The sequence below is a fragment of the Opisthorchis viverrini genome (genome assembly GCF_000715545.1).
Source record: "Opisthorchis viverrini unplaced genomic scaffold opera_v5_55, whole genome shotgun sequence".
Lineage (NCBI taxonomy): Eukaryota > Metazoa > Platyhelminthes > Trematoda > Opisthorchiida > Opisthorchiidae > Opisthorchis > Opisthorchis viverrini.
The window spans coordinates 1,553,717-1,572,563 of NW_008751709.1; the positions used below are offsets into that span (position 1 = coordinate 1,553,717).

The 18,847-nt window shown below is 42.6% G+C and overlaps 1 protein-coding gene across 1 annotated transcript in view; it reads right to left on the reverse strand.

The window, feature by feature from the left end:
* Positions 1 to 17,219, reverse strand: part of T265_03636 (hypothetical protein) — a gene marked incomplete at both ends in the record, with an annotated part of 24,513 nt that extends 7,294 nt beyond the window's left edge. The window contains 3 exons of the mRNA XM_009168171.1: positions 935 to 1,534; positions 4,432 to 4,593; positions 16,893 to 17,219. Coding sequence (XP_009166435.1) covers positions 935 to 1,534; positions 4,432 to 4,593; positions 16,893 to 17,054 — 924 coding nt within the window. The remainder of the gene's footprint in view (positions 1 to 934; positions 1,535 to 4,431; positions 4,594 to 16,892) is intronic.
* Positions 17,220 to 18,847: the final 1,628 nt, after the last annotated feature.

Genomic DNA, 18,847 nt, shown 5'->3' on the forward strand with positions numbered 1-18,847 from the left:
TATATATATATATATATATATATATATATATATATATATAAGCATACGTATATATAACACATATTAGCAAATAACCGTTAATAACTACGATCTGTCTGACCGAGTGAACCCGCTTGAGCAGGACTATCTCCGGTTGTGTTGCGACTTTAAAACATATCTCGTTGGTTGTTCATCGTGATTTTACATAGCTGAACTCGCTGTAACTCAGTTGTTGTACCTGTTGATTCGCCAGTCTGTTGTATCTGACTGACGACCCTGCTCCAGTGCCTAGTGCCGGAAAAAGACCTACAGAAAGGAACAAAACAACTATATTCCGAACAAGCGAGTGGGTGCGTGCGAGTGCAAAAATACGACCTCAAGCTATTTATTGGAGGGCAGTCTGAACTTGATCCAATGCTGACGCACGCGGTCTGGCTTTGGTACAATCCTGTGACGTGCTGCATACTGCGGGGGCGTTGTCTGACCTTGATTAACGGTGACTCGCGCTGTCTGGGTCTGATACAAGGCTGTGACGCGCTGCATATTGAGGGGGCGTTGTCTGTCTGGTCAGCATCTAGCGCAGCTAACGCTTTCAGTAGATTTCATTCAGTGGTTGCTTTCTAATCATCCTGATATCATCAGTCAAACAGGTGCCAAGAGCACAGCTTTGAGAGCCTAGGTATCATGGGATTTGTTAATGTACGGATGTACGCAACTGCACAACGCAGAAGTGCTTTGAAGTCTAAATTATGTGCATCAAGCAATAATGGCAAAGCTTTCTGATGGAAACCGAAATGGTACCAGTAGTGAGAACTGAAAATGAATGTGCATTTGTATCGTTACAGAGAAGAGTAAACATGTAAGACCTAGCATCTTAACTACAAGTAAAACCAAGAGCCACATGAAAATTACCGTAAACGTGAAACAGCGGCATGACTATGCTCTATCTACTTACCGCAGTGATCTCAGAAGTGTTTATTCTCTCCACCATACTGAACCCTTTCGCCTTGGCCAATTCTAAGATTTTCTTCTCCAGTAGTGAAAGTACTTCTAGCACCAGTCTCTTCCACCTGGCATCCATGGAATCGTTGGAATGACATTGGTTTTTCGGTGCAGACGATAGAACTCCAATCATACTAACATAAAGTGCGTTGGTTTTGGAAGCAGGAGTACTGTTTGTTTCTGGGGTTGTCGGATGACAATAATTCAGATACCTCAGCAGCAAATTCACACTCGATGTGCATGTTGGTGGCGTCTCTACATGTTCCGATGGGTTCGCCAAAAGCACTCCTACCAGTCTACGGTTTTCCGTCGTTGGTTCCCCATTGGTCTCGAAAGACGGACAGAATGCAAGTAAAACGATACTATCCTTTGTAGGCATAAAGCTCATGTCCACAACACTGGCCAGATCAGCTTGTGATAGCCCAAGTGCCAAGTACAAAACATCCTTTTTCATGAATATTTCTGTCAACGTTTCCTTTATCTCTTCCCCTTTTGGTTCTGAGCCATCCCATTCAACCACGTCAATAGGGACGTTTTCGAGACTATCCTGGGACTGCATGGAAATAAAAAGCAATGACAAAAATTGTTGAATAATTGGACAGAATAGAAGAACATAAAGGAGCTTGTGAGTCTATGAAAAAGATTGATTCGATTAAAAATCGAACTGAATAGTTCTTTGCAAAGGCTCTCCCCAATACATCGGACGGTCATCCTGTGACTCAACAAAACCCACCAATCTGGACGGATTTTCCACGAACCAGAAATTAAAGAAGAAGTAGACACAACGAAAGTTGCAGGTAACCAAAACAATGATCAAAAAACATATTAGTGATCTGATTTACATTAAGTCTGTGGAAAGTTTCCAAGATAGTTTTTCTCGAATTGAATGGGTAGTTCATCGTCTGAAGAAGAAGTTTCTCACTAAAGACTGAATAATTTGTTTTTCTCCAAGGCTAGTAAAGCTCCTATCGAAAACTTCTATACACCTACCTGGCCTCAAGAGCCGGATTTGCAACAGTACATTACCAGTATCGGAAATATTCTCATCCTATCCGCACCAAACTTGTCACCTTGCTAATCCAAAACGTCAAAATAAACTGAAGATCATAATCTCAAGTCTGGCAGCTGATACCAGCCTTTTCTCAGTCAGTTAATGTGGCGGAAACGGTTCGAACAAGCTTGTCCTAGACGATGATCTCCGTCCTTCCAGGATGTCACTAAAAACCTTTTTTCTCCGGAAACTGAAACGGGAAGTCAAGTGAGTTTGTTTGCCGAAATTCCAGGAATGACGCATATCTTCAGTATCTCCTGAGAAAGAACAAAGGACAAAAAAAGTAAAAAATTTCACTGCTTCGCCTAATGAAGACAAACGTGTATACTTCTCAGTCTAATTTCAGCTGCCGTTTCATCGTGATACTCTGCGAACTTATGAGAAATACCTACAATACAAGAGATGCAACCGGATCCTGTGAAACTCCAGTCCGCGTCAGACATGTATTGATGAGGAGTCGTGTTTGGACTCGGATCTACCGCTGCTGCGATCTGCGTAGGACATTCTCGGTGTTGTTATAAACCATCTATCACTCTGATGTATTCAAGAAGCCAATTATCTTTTCAGCACTGCACAATCGATAGTACCCTAGCTTTCTGGCATAATTATATCGAACGGCAATCACGGTTACTGTAATAATACAAAAACAACTTTAATATAAACAAATGGGTTCCCATATGTTACACTGGCCTCGAAAAAACGCTCAAGCAACACTCAGGCTTTTTGACAAACCGTCTTACCCGATTGGAGTTTTATAGAAATATTGTTCCTGAAAGTTCCTCGGATATAATATAGATTCATGTATCTTTGTACAACATAATAGTGGAGAGTTTCGTGACACCATGATAGATAAACCACTGTTTTAATCAAATTTGAATCTTGAACGAGGCGAGATGGCCCAAGTAGTAAGAGCACGAATTTATTGAGCGAAAGGTCCGTGGTTCACACCCGACCTCTGCCTCTCAACTTCCCCTGTCTAGGCTTGGGTAACCTGGCAGTATCCCAGCCCTCGTGCTTCCTTCGGGTGGCATGGCAGCTAGGCACCGACAGGGTGCCACATAATAACATTTAATTAATTTAATAATGTACGTGACTTGTGCGTCAGAAAGGATTCTAAACTTATTCAACTATGATGTTCCGAGAGAACGACACCTGTAGCGGACATGTCCTTGTTTTCTCAAACAACTTCACTTGATTTGTCCGGTACATCCGTATTCACTAGACGCGCCTGCTCCGCAAGCACACAAATCACGTGATAAACCCGGTCCCGCTCGCAACCTTGACCGACCACAAGTCAGTTCCCGTCTCATACTCATCGGGACGATTCTATGTAATATACGCACGCCAAACCTTCCTATATATAAGAAGGCACAACACAGTTACCACATATACCAGCGTGCGTGCAAGGGGGAGGAAGTCACCCAAACTCTTCAAGTCGACGGACAATTACGGAGCATGTGTAGCAGCTATACTGCGGGGAAAACACGTTCCCGCCGTCCGGACTTTCACGAGTTATCCACAAACGATAAGTCACCTTTTGATTTATTTCACACACACACTTTGTGTGCAGTCCACAAACGCTGTGGCTATACTCCTTTTGAACCTAGTAGTGCACCATTGTGGAAGCCAGTTCCAAAAACTTGAGACAGACCATTGTGGACATCCGGCATGAGATTTTTCTCTCTAACATGGTCCTACTAGAGCGTCATACAAATCACACGTGTTGGTTGATGGATGTCGGACAAAGACAGCTGAACTGCTTTCCACTGTGAAAATACTGTCCTTTACGGACTAGGCTTACTGGTAGGAAGGACTGTGAGACATGTTTCGGCGACACCTCTCAGTAAGTATTGTTTACGGAGGATAGTCAGTCAACTTTCTTGGGGAAATTTCGGGTCACTGAAGCTCGTTAAAGTAGAATGTGTTACTGGATCCAGAAGGGCTCGTCCCAGAAGCACGATTAAAAGTACAAAATAAGTGTCCTTAGGGGGTTCTGAAGGCGAATGGCTAGGTACTGGCGTTTAGAATCTGACCATTTGAAGCGACGTCGCTTCCCTACCTTTTTCTTACAGACAGTTCCTTTATAAGACTTAATCAAAACAAGTTAACATGCTGAATATGCAAGGTACAAGGTTAATCAAAGTGGTTTTTTGTGCCAGTAAGGTTGAAGACTTATCGAACACAAAACAAATAATACCTGGAAGAGATATGTCCCGAATATGTCGAAGAAATTAGCTTTCAGTACAATATACGTCATGCCTAACCAAAATAGTTCCAACTTGAATCTGGAGTAGTAACCCGGGAAAATCAGTTTCCTAAGAGTTATATCCACTCCCCTGGAGTATCTGTATCCAGATAAATATGTCTTAATGAAAAAGAACACTTTTAAAGTCACCAACCTTCAATCTGGAGAGGTCTTTTGTAACCTTGTTCACATTAGCTTTACTTCCTGCTGGAGGCACCAGGGAATCCAAAATTTGGCCGATGTTCCCAGTCTCGTAGAAGGTGCTCAAGTCAACCTGAAATCCCATTTTTTCCAATGAATCCACAGCATGAACCGCCTGATAAGACGGAAATGGGAATATTACTTTATGTAAAACAAAGAAAGTGTCCTACAGTATTCTTTGTACTCTAGATAGAAAGGCTACAAATGCGCGCCGTCAAACGAACATTGCAAAACATCCCAGGAGTTCCTAACGGGAAAGAACAACTAATTTTCCATTGAGAATAAGCTGGACGTCGCTGGCTCTTTCAAAACGTCTGTTCCTGAAACTACACTCACCCTTTCCATCCTTATCGTGTTAGTTGTGGAGATAGTCTCTATTGGAAGAAACCACAAGGAGACATTTAGGCATTTTAGGCAGGACGTTCAGTCAGTTGATCGCCGTGCAAGTGAAGTCGGTAAATAATGAAACGCTAAGAAGTACTGTACGGCTTTATACTCATCCCGTCTGAGAATCATCACTATCTGAAACCCTGTGAAAAGATTTGAAGACCTAATCGAATTCCGTATGTGAGAACGGTGAAACTGGTAGGTGAGAAAATTATTCGGTGCTCATATATGACATTTTATAACTTCTTCCCAGAAGGAGCTATCTCCATCAAAATAGAACATGATTCCAAATAAACCTGTAAGGGTTTCGTCAGAACTGACGCTCTGCTGAGTATGTGCACAAATACTGTTGTAATATACTTCTTAATTCGACAGTGATCAGGTGACATAAAAATCAAGCACTCAGTATCTGTCCTACAATGTTTCAATCTGTTACTCCATCTAATCTACATATTGTAGACTCTGCTCTGGAGACTAACTTGTCGCAGCGTCGCTCACGGGGTGGATAAAGCAAATTCACCGTTTCATCATTGATTTCTGCATTGTGAACTTTGTCAGCGATTTAAACCGCATAAAGGAACCCAACTTTGTAGGTCTCTCGCGTCATCACTCCAGACGGAGACAAATGAAGCGGCGCCAAAGAAATCGAAATGATGTTCCAAAACAAGACTGACCAAAGCCGACAATACAAAAACGCTTTTTAACGCTTTTTTCAGCCTGAAAATAACGTCTGTGGAACATGGAAGTCGATCGTCTTCACGGGTTGGATGGTCGTCTTTAAGAGCGTTTACGCAGCACTCAGAAGAAATCAGCTTATGCTGGTCTCCTTTGAGAGAGCTGTTATATTCCCCCGCAGGAATTTGAACAAGGACTTGCTTCCTAATAAAGTCGGGAATTTTTTCGAGCATTTGCATTTCGATTAGTCTTGCAGTTTTTCATCTAGGAGTTTGATCATTCCCCAGCACTTTTCAAAGGAGGACCGTGAGATTCCTCTTTTAGACTCCTATAAACATCAGTATGAAAGGATGTCATCTGGGAGTCACCACAATTCGCGTATAAATCCCGTCACATTAAACTGACGTGTCCATAGTTGTTTGTTAGATACGGGTGACATTATCAGTTGTATACTAAAATATCTAGTTCCCTCTTCTTAAAGGCAATCGCTGATCATGTTAAACTCAGTTGATTTCAAAGAGGCTCGAAATCCCAAAGTCGTAGCCGACCTTCAGGCACAGAATGAAGTGGGATATTTTCCGGCCATCTATCCCACAACATACAGTAGATTATTTTGGAACTCCAATACGCTTTTTATAACGGAATATACCTCGAAGGGCTGACGCCAAATTATCCCTTACGAAATGGTATCTACTCTTGTTTGTAAAAGTCAATCAAAGAATACACAATCCTCACAAAGATATCCTAACCAAACTTCCCACTCGCATTTTGGTAGGTATTGCAGGATTTGCAACGAACAACATGAGTAGTCTGTTGGTTTAGTCCCGGATTGTATAAGTGTAAAGCCAGCCCATTTACAGGCAAACCACCTACGTTAGAGCAAGAGCTATCAATCAGTCAAATTCGAGCTAGCTCAGTGGATACGGTGCACACTCACCAACTGGAAGTTCCTTGGTACGAAACCCAGCATCTCGACCGCTTCTATCAAGGCTTGGGAGAACTGGCAATATCTCAACCCTCTTGCTTACATCTGGTGTCACGGTGGATACTACTGATGAGGCATGCTAGTGGTATGTAGTTTTCCCGTAAATCCACTTCGCGTCAATTGAAAAGTGGGATTTATTACGGAATTCGTGGAACTGCTTTGTACTATTCGTTTACATTTGAGCGATAGTCAGTGAGTAACTACGAAAGTTCAGAAAGACGCGTTCGAGTAGGAGACGGACATTCAGTTTTTATAAAGAAGATGCATGTGAGGGTTTTGCTTCCTCGTCTAATAGTCTGTAACCGTTCAGTTAGTGTTCTCCAATAAACAACTACGCAGCGAAGGCCTTGTTCCTTTCATTGGTAGCTTTGGACATAGGTATTAAGACAGTATTAGGGCTGAGCGACCATTTTCGTTATCAGTATTGGTATTACTATAACTATTAGATATAAGTCTGGCCGGGATTCCAAGAACCGGTATCCTAGACCAACAAGGTAGAATTCCTAACTAGTGAACTGAAAAGGAAGTGTGGCTTCTCGTATCTGAAGCCACTGTGTGCTCTAGACAAAGTGAAAGCTATTGACTGAAATTGGAACGCCGGTACTTATGTAAATAAAGCTTGTTTTTATTACTGTCCAAAGTGTGCTTGTGGTTTTCTTTTATATCAGCTGAATATCACAAGCCAAAAATAACATCTATCCCAAAGTTCACGAACTGCTTGCGCGATTTTCCTTCGTAAGTAAATCATGCACGGATGGCACCTCATACAGGAGAATTAATCAGCACTACACGAGTGAATCCGAATTTTCTGGAACTATCGGTGGTATGTGCTGCACGAAACGACCCTCAAAGGAGCTTTTTACCTGCAGCTTTCTAGGACGGGAACTGCCCCCTGTCCTTGAACTACAGGTGGATGCACGACAAAGTCCCACTGATTTTCAGTGACTTGGTGATCTCAGGCTCTTCGGCCGACGAATTCTTGGTGTAAGTTCAGTGATAACTGCAAAGTGCTTCTGTGCATCATTATCTATCTGTCGCTCCTTAACGCAAAAGCCTAGTTGCAACAAGACGGCCGACAATGAATACAGGACAATGCAATGCACAACGAGTTCCACAGGAACTCATTTATTAAGTTAAAAGTTAGCATCAGACATATCAGAGTCTTACAGAAATCGGCTGACTCTGCGTGCACGCGACGCGTCTTCCAATGGTCTGATTCGCAATCGACTCACAAACACATCACACAAACACGCTACTTACTCGCATGTGATAAGGTAATCTTTGGTCCAATAGACAGCAATGAATTTTAGGGTTTCAAACTAAATGACAGTTAGGTGACAGTGGAGGAAGAGATACAACACGAAACTCGTTGGAACATTGTGAATTACATGGACTACTTCTATCAAGCACCGCAATACTCAATACGCAATACTCTGGCCTAATTTAGCAACAATCAAGAGCGGTACTGTGCGGTACCGTGCATCCAACTGGTCCCTACTAAACTTATTCGGCTTCTAACCACTTCAGCCGAAATATGTCAGTCAGCATTACGCAAGCCAAGGAGGGATATTCGTTGATGTATCTTATTCCATGCAGTTACGTCATGATGAACCCTTACTCAGCATGTGGAACATCAGTGACGTTTATGCGATATGGCTTGTCTACGCAGCGTGTGACCGCCCATAACAAGCATAGAATAGCGGCAATAGTAATGACAAGTAAAGAATCTGCTTGGCAAGTATATACCTACTGAAACAATGAGCGAATCACTAAGAATATTCAGAGTTCACATAAAATGATTACCGTAAGCAAACCACATGTCATGACAGATGTGTTAATCATTTTGTCAGGGTTTTGTTGTCAGGATGACGTCAGTTGTTCAACCTGAGTCAATCGGTCGGACAGTATGGTCATGATTAAGTCTGCGTGAAAGGATTTTCAATGTTCCAGAATGTAGTTTTTGGGGTTACAAGTAGTATAACCAGACTGGACAACACCAAACCGATTATGTTCCAGCTTATTAAGGCAAGAAATCACGCAACCAGTGGGATACCGCAAGGGAAACGATCATGTTCTACGGAGCTGTAAACTTTGTCCGCTTAATCAACTCAACAAAATCCTGAGCAAAACAGTACCGCATGAGATTCCGCACAAAGTCGTGGATCGAACCGACCATACCCTATTTATAGTCATGATTAGAACACCAGAGCTCAACTAAGGGGCAGATCTGAAGCCAGTAGCATAGCAAAGGGGTTGTTGAAGAGTAGAGTGTATGTATCAAAAGGAATAGTATTTCAGACTACCAGTGGGTCACTAAAAGACCAGCATTATGTAGCTAATTGGGGCGAAATATTGTGCGTCGTAGTTTGAATTATGGACCCCATACAATGTCGAGTTTAGCATCATTCCAGATATACCAAAAAATCAGTGTTGTGCGTTCGCAGTGCAGTACACTCCAAATCGACTACTGCTTGTTTCACCTCTCTTCAGTTATGAGATTTTTATCAACAGGTCTGTTTTAGAAAAAAAAACCCTCGACCTTGTTGCTTCCAAGTGGCGACAGGTGGCACTAACACTACTGGAAAGGCCGCTATGTTCAAAAGCATTCACTTGTAACTCTGTCGCGCACTTATTAAGCGCGACCACCTGGAAGGATATTTATTAGGGTCAGTTCATCCAGGGTGTCCACACGGTCCCGTAGGACAACGGCATTTAAGGGTCAAAAAGCCTAACTTCATCGTCCATCCAAAATTCATGATTACGAAATGGGACAGTCTAGCTATGGCAGTAATCATCAGAACATGTTCCCTGAAGAATAGGAATATACAAGACACTGCAGCTTACGCAAGTGTGGACATTTTATGGAAAATCATGATCAGTTCAGCTTAAAACATAACTTAATTGAATGCGAATATCTGTAACTTTTTCAGGTGGAGCAAACGGAACGTTATAGAAGAACGTGAAAGAGAATACAGAAAGCATGGATATCATTGGTCCTGTCGATTTACTTGTGCTTGGCTGGAAACAATGCATGATATTGCAAGCAAACAATGTCGTTAGCGTTTGTATGCCGTCGGTATCTAACAGGAATGCGAAAATTGGAAGGTTTTGTTCAGTGGGAACTTCCTGCTTCGTTAAACAGACATACGTGAGGGTACAGAAGCGCGATTTAGGTCAATGGTGAACAGATAGTTTGCCAGGGTTAGGTTAAAGTGAGCCAGATTAGTATAAATATTTTCTTGGCGACTTCTCTTATCAGAAGTGGCATGTTCGCAAGTGTTTAACTAGTCATGGCATGTGTATGAAAAATTAAAAAACTCAGAACAGTGAACTGAAATCGCATAATGTAACGCTGATACCAGGCGCATTAGAGTGGAAGGCATATCAGTGGGTTAACACAAAATTGAAAAATTAATATGAAGGATTTTGAGCCTAATGTGAAATAGGCTAAGACAAAGCGAGATGCAAATAAGCTAGTCAGTGAGTGGCGAAAGAATAATGAAGGTTAAGTGAATTCAGGACGGTTGTAGTATCCCGTTAACAAGCCAGCGTAAGGTTTTTAACCAAAGATAGTTTCAAAAGATTAGTGACAACAATCAATCTTATCAGTATTCGCACTGTAAGCGTAATTCGACTTGAAAAAACGTCAAAAGCCACTGGGGTATTTTTATGGTAACTACTGTTCACCCGATTCCTGGTTATTGTGTTCCTGGAGCTACCAAACACGGGGATCCGAAACAACTTAGAGATATGTTCAACGAAGCAAGTTGCCAAGTGCCGAATAGTTCAGCCGGTGGAGCTGAATCCGCTTTGGTGAGATGAGACAAAGACCTTTCAACTCAGGTGGTTTCCCCAATAGACATGAATTTTACCAGTGTTACAACACCGCTTGTGTGCCGCGTTGAAACGGCGTTGAAACGGCGTTCAATGAAGGCGGACAAATCATTTGCGTTGCAAGGCAATGAAAGGTGTACCATTTTCAGGGGTCAGTTAAAAGTCAATCACTGCTTTAGCGGAAGACACCCATTTGGAACAAATTCGGTTCTGCTGTAGACTCACCTGGAACCCAGCTAAATCTCTCGTTTATGATGTTTTTAAGAAGTTTCAGTGACCTTATGAGTAGTGCATCACGTTTATACATCACGGATTATTTTGCGTTTTCAACACTTCTCAAGCGTTCTACGTAGTCACTCGTTTTTGATTAAAATGCTCTTCAACGGACAGACATTTTGCTTTATCCTGTTTGGTGTTGCAATATGATACGCTATACTGAATGGGGTTGTAACCAGCGTTCAAGTAGGAGGAAATGGTTGGAAAAGTTTGAAACGCATGTATTGTGTGGAGCACTTGGAAGTAGTGAGCTTGGATAGTGAGCTGTCTTGTCAATGGGAGTCAGTAGAACATCTGGAAATGGCAACATTCATTGTTTTGAATTTTCGGCTGTATATTTGACCTCTTTGTAAGTTGTTTAGTAATAAATTCCTGGATCAAGCTTGATAAACACTGCGTTTCATGAGTTATGGAAAAGTCTGCGTATGGGGGGTCTTTTATCAGTCCGGTGTGATTGTTTTATGTGGCAAGTAACACCAAAGGCCCCATCAATAAGAATAGTAATTAGTGACATTAAAGCAAGAAAGGTCGTTTTAAGGATCTTCGAACGCTTACTTTACGCAACGAGTTTACGCTGTCTCGGGATTAGATCACTGCTGAAGGGTCAATCACTCGAGAGGCCATTTACCTGTCTGCCTATTAGTCTGCTTGCTCATTTGGACGTCACCGCACCGGCTGAACAATGGGATCAAACGACTGTCTCGTGTTTTTAAGTAGCACGGTTTCACCTCACTGGGTAGATACAGGACACCACGTTGGCACCACATGAGTCGGTCTAAAACTGTCACAAGTGGCAGTCAACTGTCGTCATCCCCATCTGCAAGCTAGAAGCATTTCGTCCAGATGTCACGTTTGCCCTGCTCATGTCACAACGATAATGGTAGCTGGTGCCTGCAGGCAGAACTGGTGGGGCTGAGCGTTCCCAGTAGTCGTATGAAGCACGTGGCTCCAATGGCCTCACCTGATCCCTGTGCTTTGCCGTTCAGCCTATTTTCGGTACTGCAAATTTACTTTTTATTTTTATTATTTTTAATCCATGTATAAACCCGAGTCTGGTCGTGACATTGAAAACTATCCACGTACTCAGATGTCTGTTCTAAATCAATCTGTGGGACTAATGAAGTTGATGAGGTATTGCGTCTTCAGGTAGTTCCACAAAGTCCAATGTCTTTCGGATTATGTGTAGTCAGCTGAGAGCATACAGGCCTAAATTTTAAACCAGCCACCCAGGATATTTGTGATAAGATGATCAGCACATGGAAAGTATAAAATGGGGTGGAACAAGAGCTCCATGAATAATTGGTTGACCGAGCAAGGCGACAGAAACCCAAACACTTGTGTGAGGGGAAAGCGGTCACCTTCTGGGACGAACTTGTCCAATCACGACCGATTGGTGGGCAGACCAAATCAAGGCGCTCACGTTGCGGACCGTGCGCGGGACAAAACACAAGGTTGAACAGGAACTAGCTGGGCAAATAGCTCACGTCAATGCTTACACAGCTGATTCTCTATCATGAAGACCTTCATGTGATTTCACAAAACTGTCGGTTGCATTCGACCGTAAAATGCGTTATACTTTTGTGTGAATACTGCTCTGTTGCTGTGCCTCAGCATCCCAATGGCAAGAGGATGGTCGAACCGTCTTTCTGAAATTTGCCCATTACAAGTGTCTTGCCAATTTTATGTGAAGTATTTCGTATACAACGTTTAGAGCTTTTACTTACAATTGCCTACTAATCGGCCTCATTCCCTTCGCTATCAGTAACACACCTGTGAACGCTGAAAGTGCCGGAGAATGGCCACTGTTGGTGCCTGAATTTGACATCTTGATCTTGGCATCTTTATCCACGTATTCTGACGGTTTGGAACTGTTCCACTAAAACTGGCTAAAGTTTTAAGGTAAAGAGCCTCGGATGGTGTTTATACAATACGATCATCCAAACATAGATTGTACTGTCCGGAATATTGCATTGTCCTTGTCTGGAACGAAACCAAGAGCTGACAGTTGTTTCCAGACTTTTATCAACCGGACAGAATACAAATAATGTTCATAGTCCTGTCCTAGATACGTGACAAGTTTAGAAGGGGGTATTGGCTAATTCTGTCTGTTGGCATAGATTGACGGCTCTCGGGAGAACACCTGATACAGCTGCCTCCAGGGTACGTGAGAATATAAGGAGACGACAGTTAAATGATGATTTTTAAAGACCGTACTTGTGACCGACACTGGTGCCCTTAGCAATCGCGTGTTGTTAACAGATGGGATTCCACCGAAATTAGTAGCAGGCTGACAGGCTGTAGACAGACAAACCTGAAACAATAAACAACCTTATTACCTAACTGAATTGATGAAGGACGTCTGGAAAAGAATTTCATATAAGCTTCTTTAAAAGTGGTCCTGACGATACTATTAAAACTTCGCGATAGCATCTCCGCTATCTGTTTACTGTTGAACTGCCGGCGAAAATACCACGCTTTCTTCTCTGAGTTCAATGCTGAAATATTCTGGGGTTTGTGCTCAATAAATCTGTCCGGCTAGTAAGTATAATCTTGAAGTGAAAGCGGATAAAGAGTCTACATTTCTAGGGACAACGTCACTTGAGCATATCTTTCTACCTCTGGGTACTCGGTGCTTTTGCAAGGTTCGTCTCCGCTTTAGAATTCCACTCTAAGTGAGCGGTCTAATGAGCATGCTTGGCCTTCTTTCTAAACAGTGCGACAGCCGACTAGCCCTGATCAAATTAGCACTTTTCTCACTGGCGTGATTGCCACCGACAAACGGTATCGTTTTGGTACGCCTGGTGGTCTGGGTGTTTTCTCGTTTAGCCAATGTACACACACAACTAAGGCGAGCGGTGTGCAAGGCCATTTACATGTACTTTTCAGGTGTGACCACAGCCGGTTGATTTGATAACACTGGCACATAGCGGTTTCTAGGGCCGTTTGGCCATTGAATGAATAGATGCTAAGCAAACCCGACCGGCTTGTCCAAATAAGGCGGAGGTGTAAAGCGTGTGGCACAAGTGTGTTCAATTGCTTATTCTGTTGCTCACCGAATTCTTCCACTGCTATACTTAAAATAGTTCACTTCATTTATGTTCGCTTGAAAACATTTCGTGGTTATCAGCTGATGGTTTCCTACCCATGTAGGTCTACAATCCACATCCCATTTACCGCCTTAATTGGACAACGGACTCCAACAACACTTTGACACCGGACGCACTGGATAGAGAATATTAACTCCATAAATTTTGTAAATTTCTAGCAGTGCAATTATCACTGTACTAGCTAATGTACCAAAATCAAATAAGTTAAGGACAACACACATTGGCAAATTAAGTTGGTAGTAACTGAGGCAAAGTACACTAGTGGTAGTTTCGCTGATGACTGTTCGATGGCAGACGGCAGGTTTCATTCTTCTTAGGGCTTATCATCCGTCTCTTCTACTTGAAAACCAGACTTTACGTTCGGCGAAATACACCTATTTGCAGATCACTTCTATGCTAATGAGAGACGCAACTGATTCCCAACTGCACCTCGCTTTTATGGTACCCTTCAAATCAAGTTGACGTTAGCTGCGCGCTGTTTCGTGTTCAGGAATAAGTTTGATGGAAACCTGAGAAATGCATCCACCATATGTTTCATTTGGACGGCGAAACCCCCTCGCAACCTGACAAATGTTCTCGGTAAACTTGCACACTGTGTGACATCAGAAACCAGATAACATTTTTTGTTACCTAACACCAGAATTTCCTTGTGTCTCTACCATTTATTTGCCATACTTTGTTGGGCAGATCAAATGTGTTTTTTCAATCTCACTTTGCACTAAGTCTCGATATGCTGCTCAAGACTAAACGGGTTAGTCTCTCTGTCCATTGATACAGAAATTTGCGAGGCGTAGAAGTCAACGAACCACAGAAATTCACGAGATTTCATGTGACTCACTCTGTCGAAGACAAAATATCTTTTTGCTTTTCACGCAATAGGTATAGAATTACCTTGAAGCCCTATAGCCATAATGGGACCTAAAAATTTTCCCAAATCGATTACACAAATCGAATCGCGCAAAGGGGGGGGGGGAATTTACAACAAAAGAATGTGATCCATTGTCGATATCAGCGTCACCATTGGAGACAGGCAGCCTTCAGACCGGGAGTGCACACAGCCTGGAAACCTTACATCCGAGGGATATGCAACGAAATTATTTGGTACCTGGTGAATCATATGTAAACAAAAGCACAGAGAATGAAGCGATGTACTAGAAACAGACACAAATCGACTTATTGTTGCACCTGATATTTTAGCTATAAGAGAGACGGTATGCCTGGTGCACGTTCAACCATTCTACTGCTTACTGTATCATCTCCTAATTTATCATCAGTGGCACTCCAGTTGATCCAAAAAACACAATTGTTAATCCGTTATGTTAAGTAGTCTGGCCAACAGAATTTGGGCTGCGCGACGCCATCGGTTAGGCTAACTGACGTGGCAGAAAGGCGCTACCTCCATAGATGTCCGGAATCAATATTTGAACAAAAATACTAATAAAACCATTGTATATAACCATAGGAAACCCCGTACTCTTGTCGTTGGTCTGCGTTAATAGCACTGACTGGTTTTTGTGTGCACCTTACTGCAGTTTTATGGAACACCCAACAAGTGTTTTTCGCTGCCCTAAACTACATCGACAGAATGTCATGAATACCGCACAACGAATTACTCCAAACAGATTATTCCAAGACTGTTCTCAGCTGGCGATGTTAGGCCTTGGGTCCAACAGCCTGACGGAATTGCTGGCGAAGGCTTAGTGGGCAAATCACATCGGTACTTAAACCCCATCAGGTAGGTGGAGGTAGGTGGGAATTCTCGTAATGCATAGTATCTATCCTATTGTGGCAAGTCGTTAGCCGTACGTTTTGGATGAGTCACGCTAATTTGGACAATCGGGCGAACTGTAGGTTCCCGTTTAACATGTTTGCAAGTACCGTCTGAGCGCATCGATCGCTCGCGAGGTGTGATTTCGGTTACTCTGACCAGGGTGCATTGCTGACGTGGAAACCAACAAGGGTAAGAGAAGCAGTTTGTTGATTTTTTTACAATGAGTCATAGCTAGCACCCATAAGCTCCAAGTGAAATATAGCTTGGTGTTGATCTTATCATGTAGATCATGCCAAAAGTTTTGAGATCCATGATGATTGATGAGACGAATAGCATACGTCAGTTGACACAAATGCTAGCTGTGACGACTTTTGGTGCAAGCTGTTGGATCTTTTAGATATTTAAACAAGTCACCACTTTTAAGCCAAGCTCCTTGATTGTTCATCCATATCCTATCACGAGCCCTGGGGTGAATTAGATACATCTGGTCACTTAGTTCAAGTTAGAGTATTTGAAAGCTGTTGGTTCCACAGGACACGGTGGGTAAAATTTGTTGACCAGACTGTCTTTGTCGTATGTGAGGAGTATTTGTCATAGCCTGCGTGGAAACAAACGAAAAGTGGACCAACCAACAGTTCCATTTTTGCTTGTCAACCGAATTATCACTTGGATTCACGAGAGAAGTACCTGGGATCCTATTATGGTGTAGTATGCACAGACTTTTCCACCTTTTGCACTATTCGTCCGCAGTTCACAGATACGACCAATTCACCTACTCAAAAATATCAATTCACGGTAAGATGCTCAAATTCTGTGCCAAATACCACCCGTCCAGTAACTATTAACACTGAAACGTCAACTTTTTCACTAACTTTACTGATGAGGTGGGTCGGAAAATGAATCTGTTGGTCCACAGTCGTGGTTTGACCACGCCTGATTGAACTGATCCTGACTAATAAACCAATGCTTTCCAGCTCTATTGCTTTACGATCTCAGCCGAAAAGGAACGCACGCACAGTCCCGTTCATTTCTGCTTTATTATTTATGTAATGTGACTTTTCATACAGTAACTAGCGTGTGTAATGAAAAATAAAACGAAATACAGCAGTAATATAGGCTTGTATGCACGAGGGTTTGTCGGGACCCTTGGTTTATCTTATTGAACTGAACAATATGATTCATAATGAAATGTATTTTAACGGGGCGTAACGTTGGGCCTCCCCATCCTACCCTTTGGATGGATAGAGTGCGACACATCCTAGCAAAACTAGTATCCTTGAAATTAATTCTTGATATTTATATGATAATGACTGCAATCTTAAGAAACAACAGTGTGTAAGGAAACAAATAGAGCATGGTCATATTATGAAATGACTAACCAACAAAGAGTCTCCTCCAAGCAAGTAGAAATCATCACCATCTTTTAAATTTGGTGTTTCGCAACTTGAGGTGTCCGTCTGTAATCCCAAAACATCACTCAACACTCTTCGCGCCCTTTCTCGTGGATTCTCCTCGTCGCCGGATTCATGAACAGCTTGCATAATTTGAGCCAGATTACTACTCTGAAATTTTCTTGTGTAACTCCTCAGAACAGATCAGTCCCAAAGTCTGTAGAACTGGCAATCCACGCCACGTAGTTCTGGCGCTGGCAAGTTCAGATATTTTTACACACGAACCTAACCGGTGAATGAATTGTAAGCTCACACACTGTCGAACGGATTGCAGTCTACTGCTACTCTGCTTATATAACCGTAAAGCCAATGTGTTCATTACTCTTGTCCCTCCAGGTCGACTGAACAGACTGGTGACATGGTGGGAAGGCCCCGAGCGTTCACTTTCAGCGCAACTGACCAGTCGTATCAACGCATGGTCTTTCTCAGCTATTGACAACCAGAGCCAATCAATTGCTGCCGTAGTAGTGTTCAGTCTACCCCTGTAGTTTTGTTGTTGCTTTCTTCTCGCTGCTGTCTAACGACTGCGCATCGAATGTTGGTGCACAATGTTGAGTTGTCAACTTTCTACATCCACTGTTTGCTAAAATCAAAACATTTAGTCTGGATAAAACAGTACTTCTCGCCTATTGGCTAATTACACAGCGCGGCATTGAAACGATATCGCATTTCAGCTACAATATTCGTCCACACAAACAGGCAATTTAAACGTGCCAATGTCCGTTAGAAGTGTAAAGTGATTGTCGTATTAGATGTCGGTCGCCCCTTACACCACCCAAAGCACACACGGGAAATTTATGTTCATTCACTAACACCTGGAAATGGAGGGACTATTGAAGTAACCATCATTATCCGACCAGAATGCGATTCTCGCATGACTAAACAACATACTCAGGTTTGAAAGCCAATAGAAAGATTGAGTGGCAAACAGTAGTAATATTTCTAGAGAATTACTGTATGCTCTAAAAAAATTTTGCCTGGAAAATTGACTTTCGCTCACGAAGTGTCCCCCCGAAAATGCGGACTTATACAATGCGTTGGCTTGACAAAGAATTCTGAAACTCCACTCACAGACCTTCCAGGGTTTACTGTTTACGAATGATGTCATGGTAAGCCTGTCTTGTAACTTGCCAGTTTGTACGCAAAAACTCCAGCACCAGGCATCGCGAACAATCCATGTAACCTACCAGAATGTTCACATCACGATCACATCCCGAGTAATTTTAAAATGACCAAATTGGTGCCTACTTACGTTTGTACGTTATTTTGCCTTGATGCCAGCGCTGTAGTTATTCCGTCATATTCTGCCATCGGACAGACATTCTCGTTAGGGGAACCAAGTGGAGTCCTTACATCTAATATCTTTTGCTTGACCAGTTTGCTCAGAATCAACTTCAATCCCACCAAATCTTTCAGAATGTACGTTCAATTCCTAGCCCGTCAGAATGATATGATTGTGTGCAGTCAAACATTCCAACTTCGGCTACCATGCATTGAAACCTATAGCTGAAAAGTGCACCGAATTCGCTGGTGCTACGCTCTAAAGAATTCCAACCGGGTCTTTACACTGAAATGTCACACGAATGCTTGACACTCCCGAATGGGGTCAACCTGCGTTTTAATAATATCATATATATGGGTGATACAAGACGGTGTAAAATTCTCCATCAGAGGATTGCGTCATGCAGAAAAGCGCAGCCGGCCTACCAGTGAGCAGTCCGTCAACTCTAAATAATTTGGAAACGCGCAGTTAGGCGGAAAGCCCACATCAAACCCCATTTGGAAATAGTCGACTGGTAAATACGAAGGGCCAACTCTGCCGTGTCTAGCAAACTAATTTGAAAGGACTGTGACAACAAGAAATGCACGCTTTATTGTACACC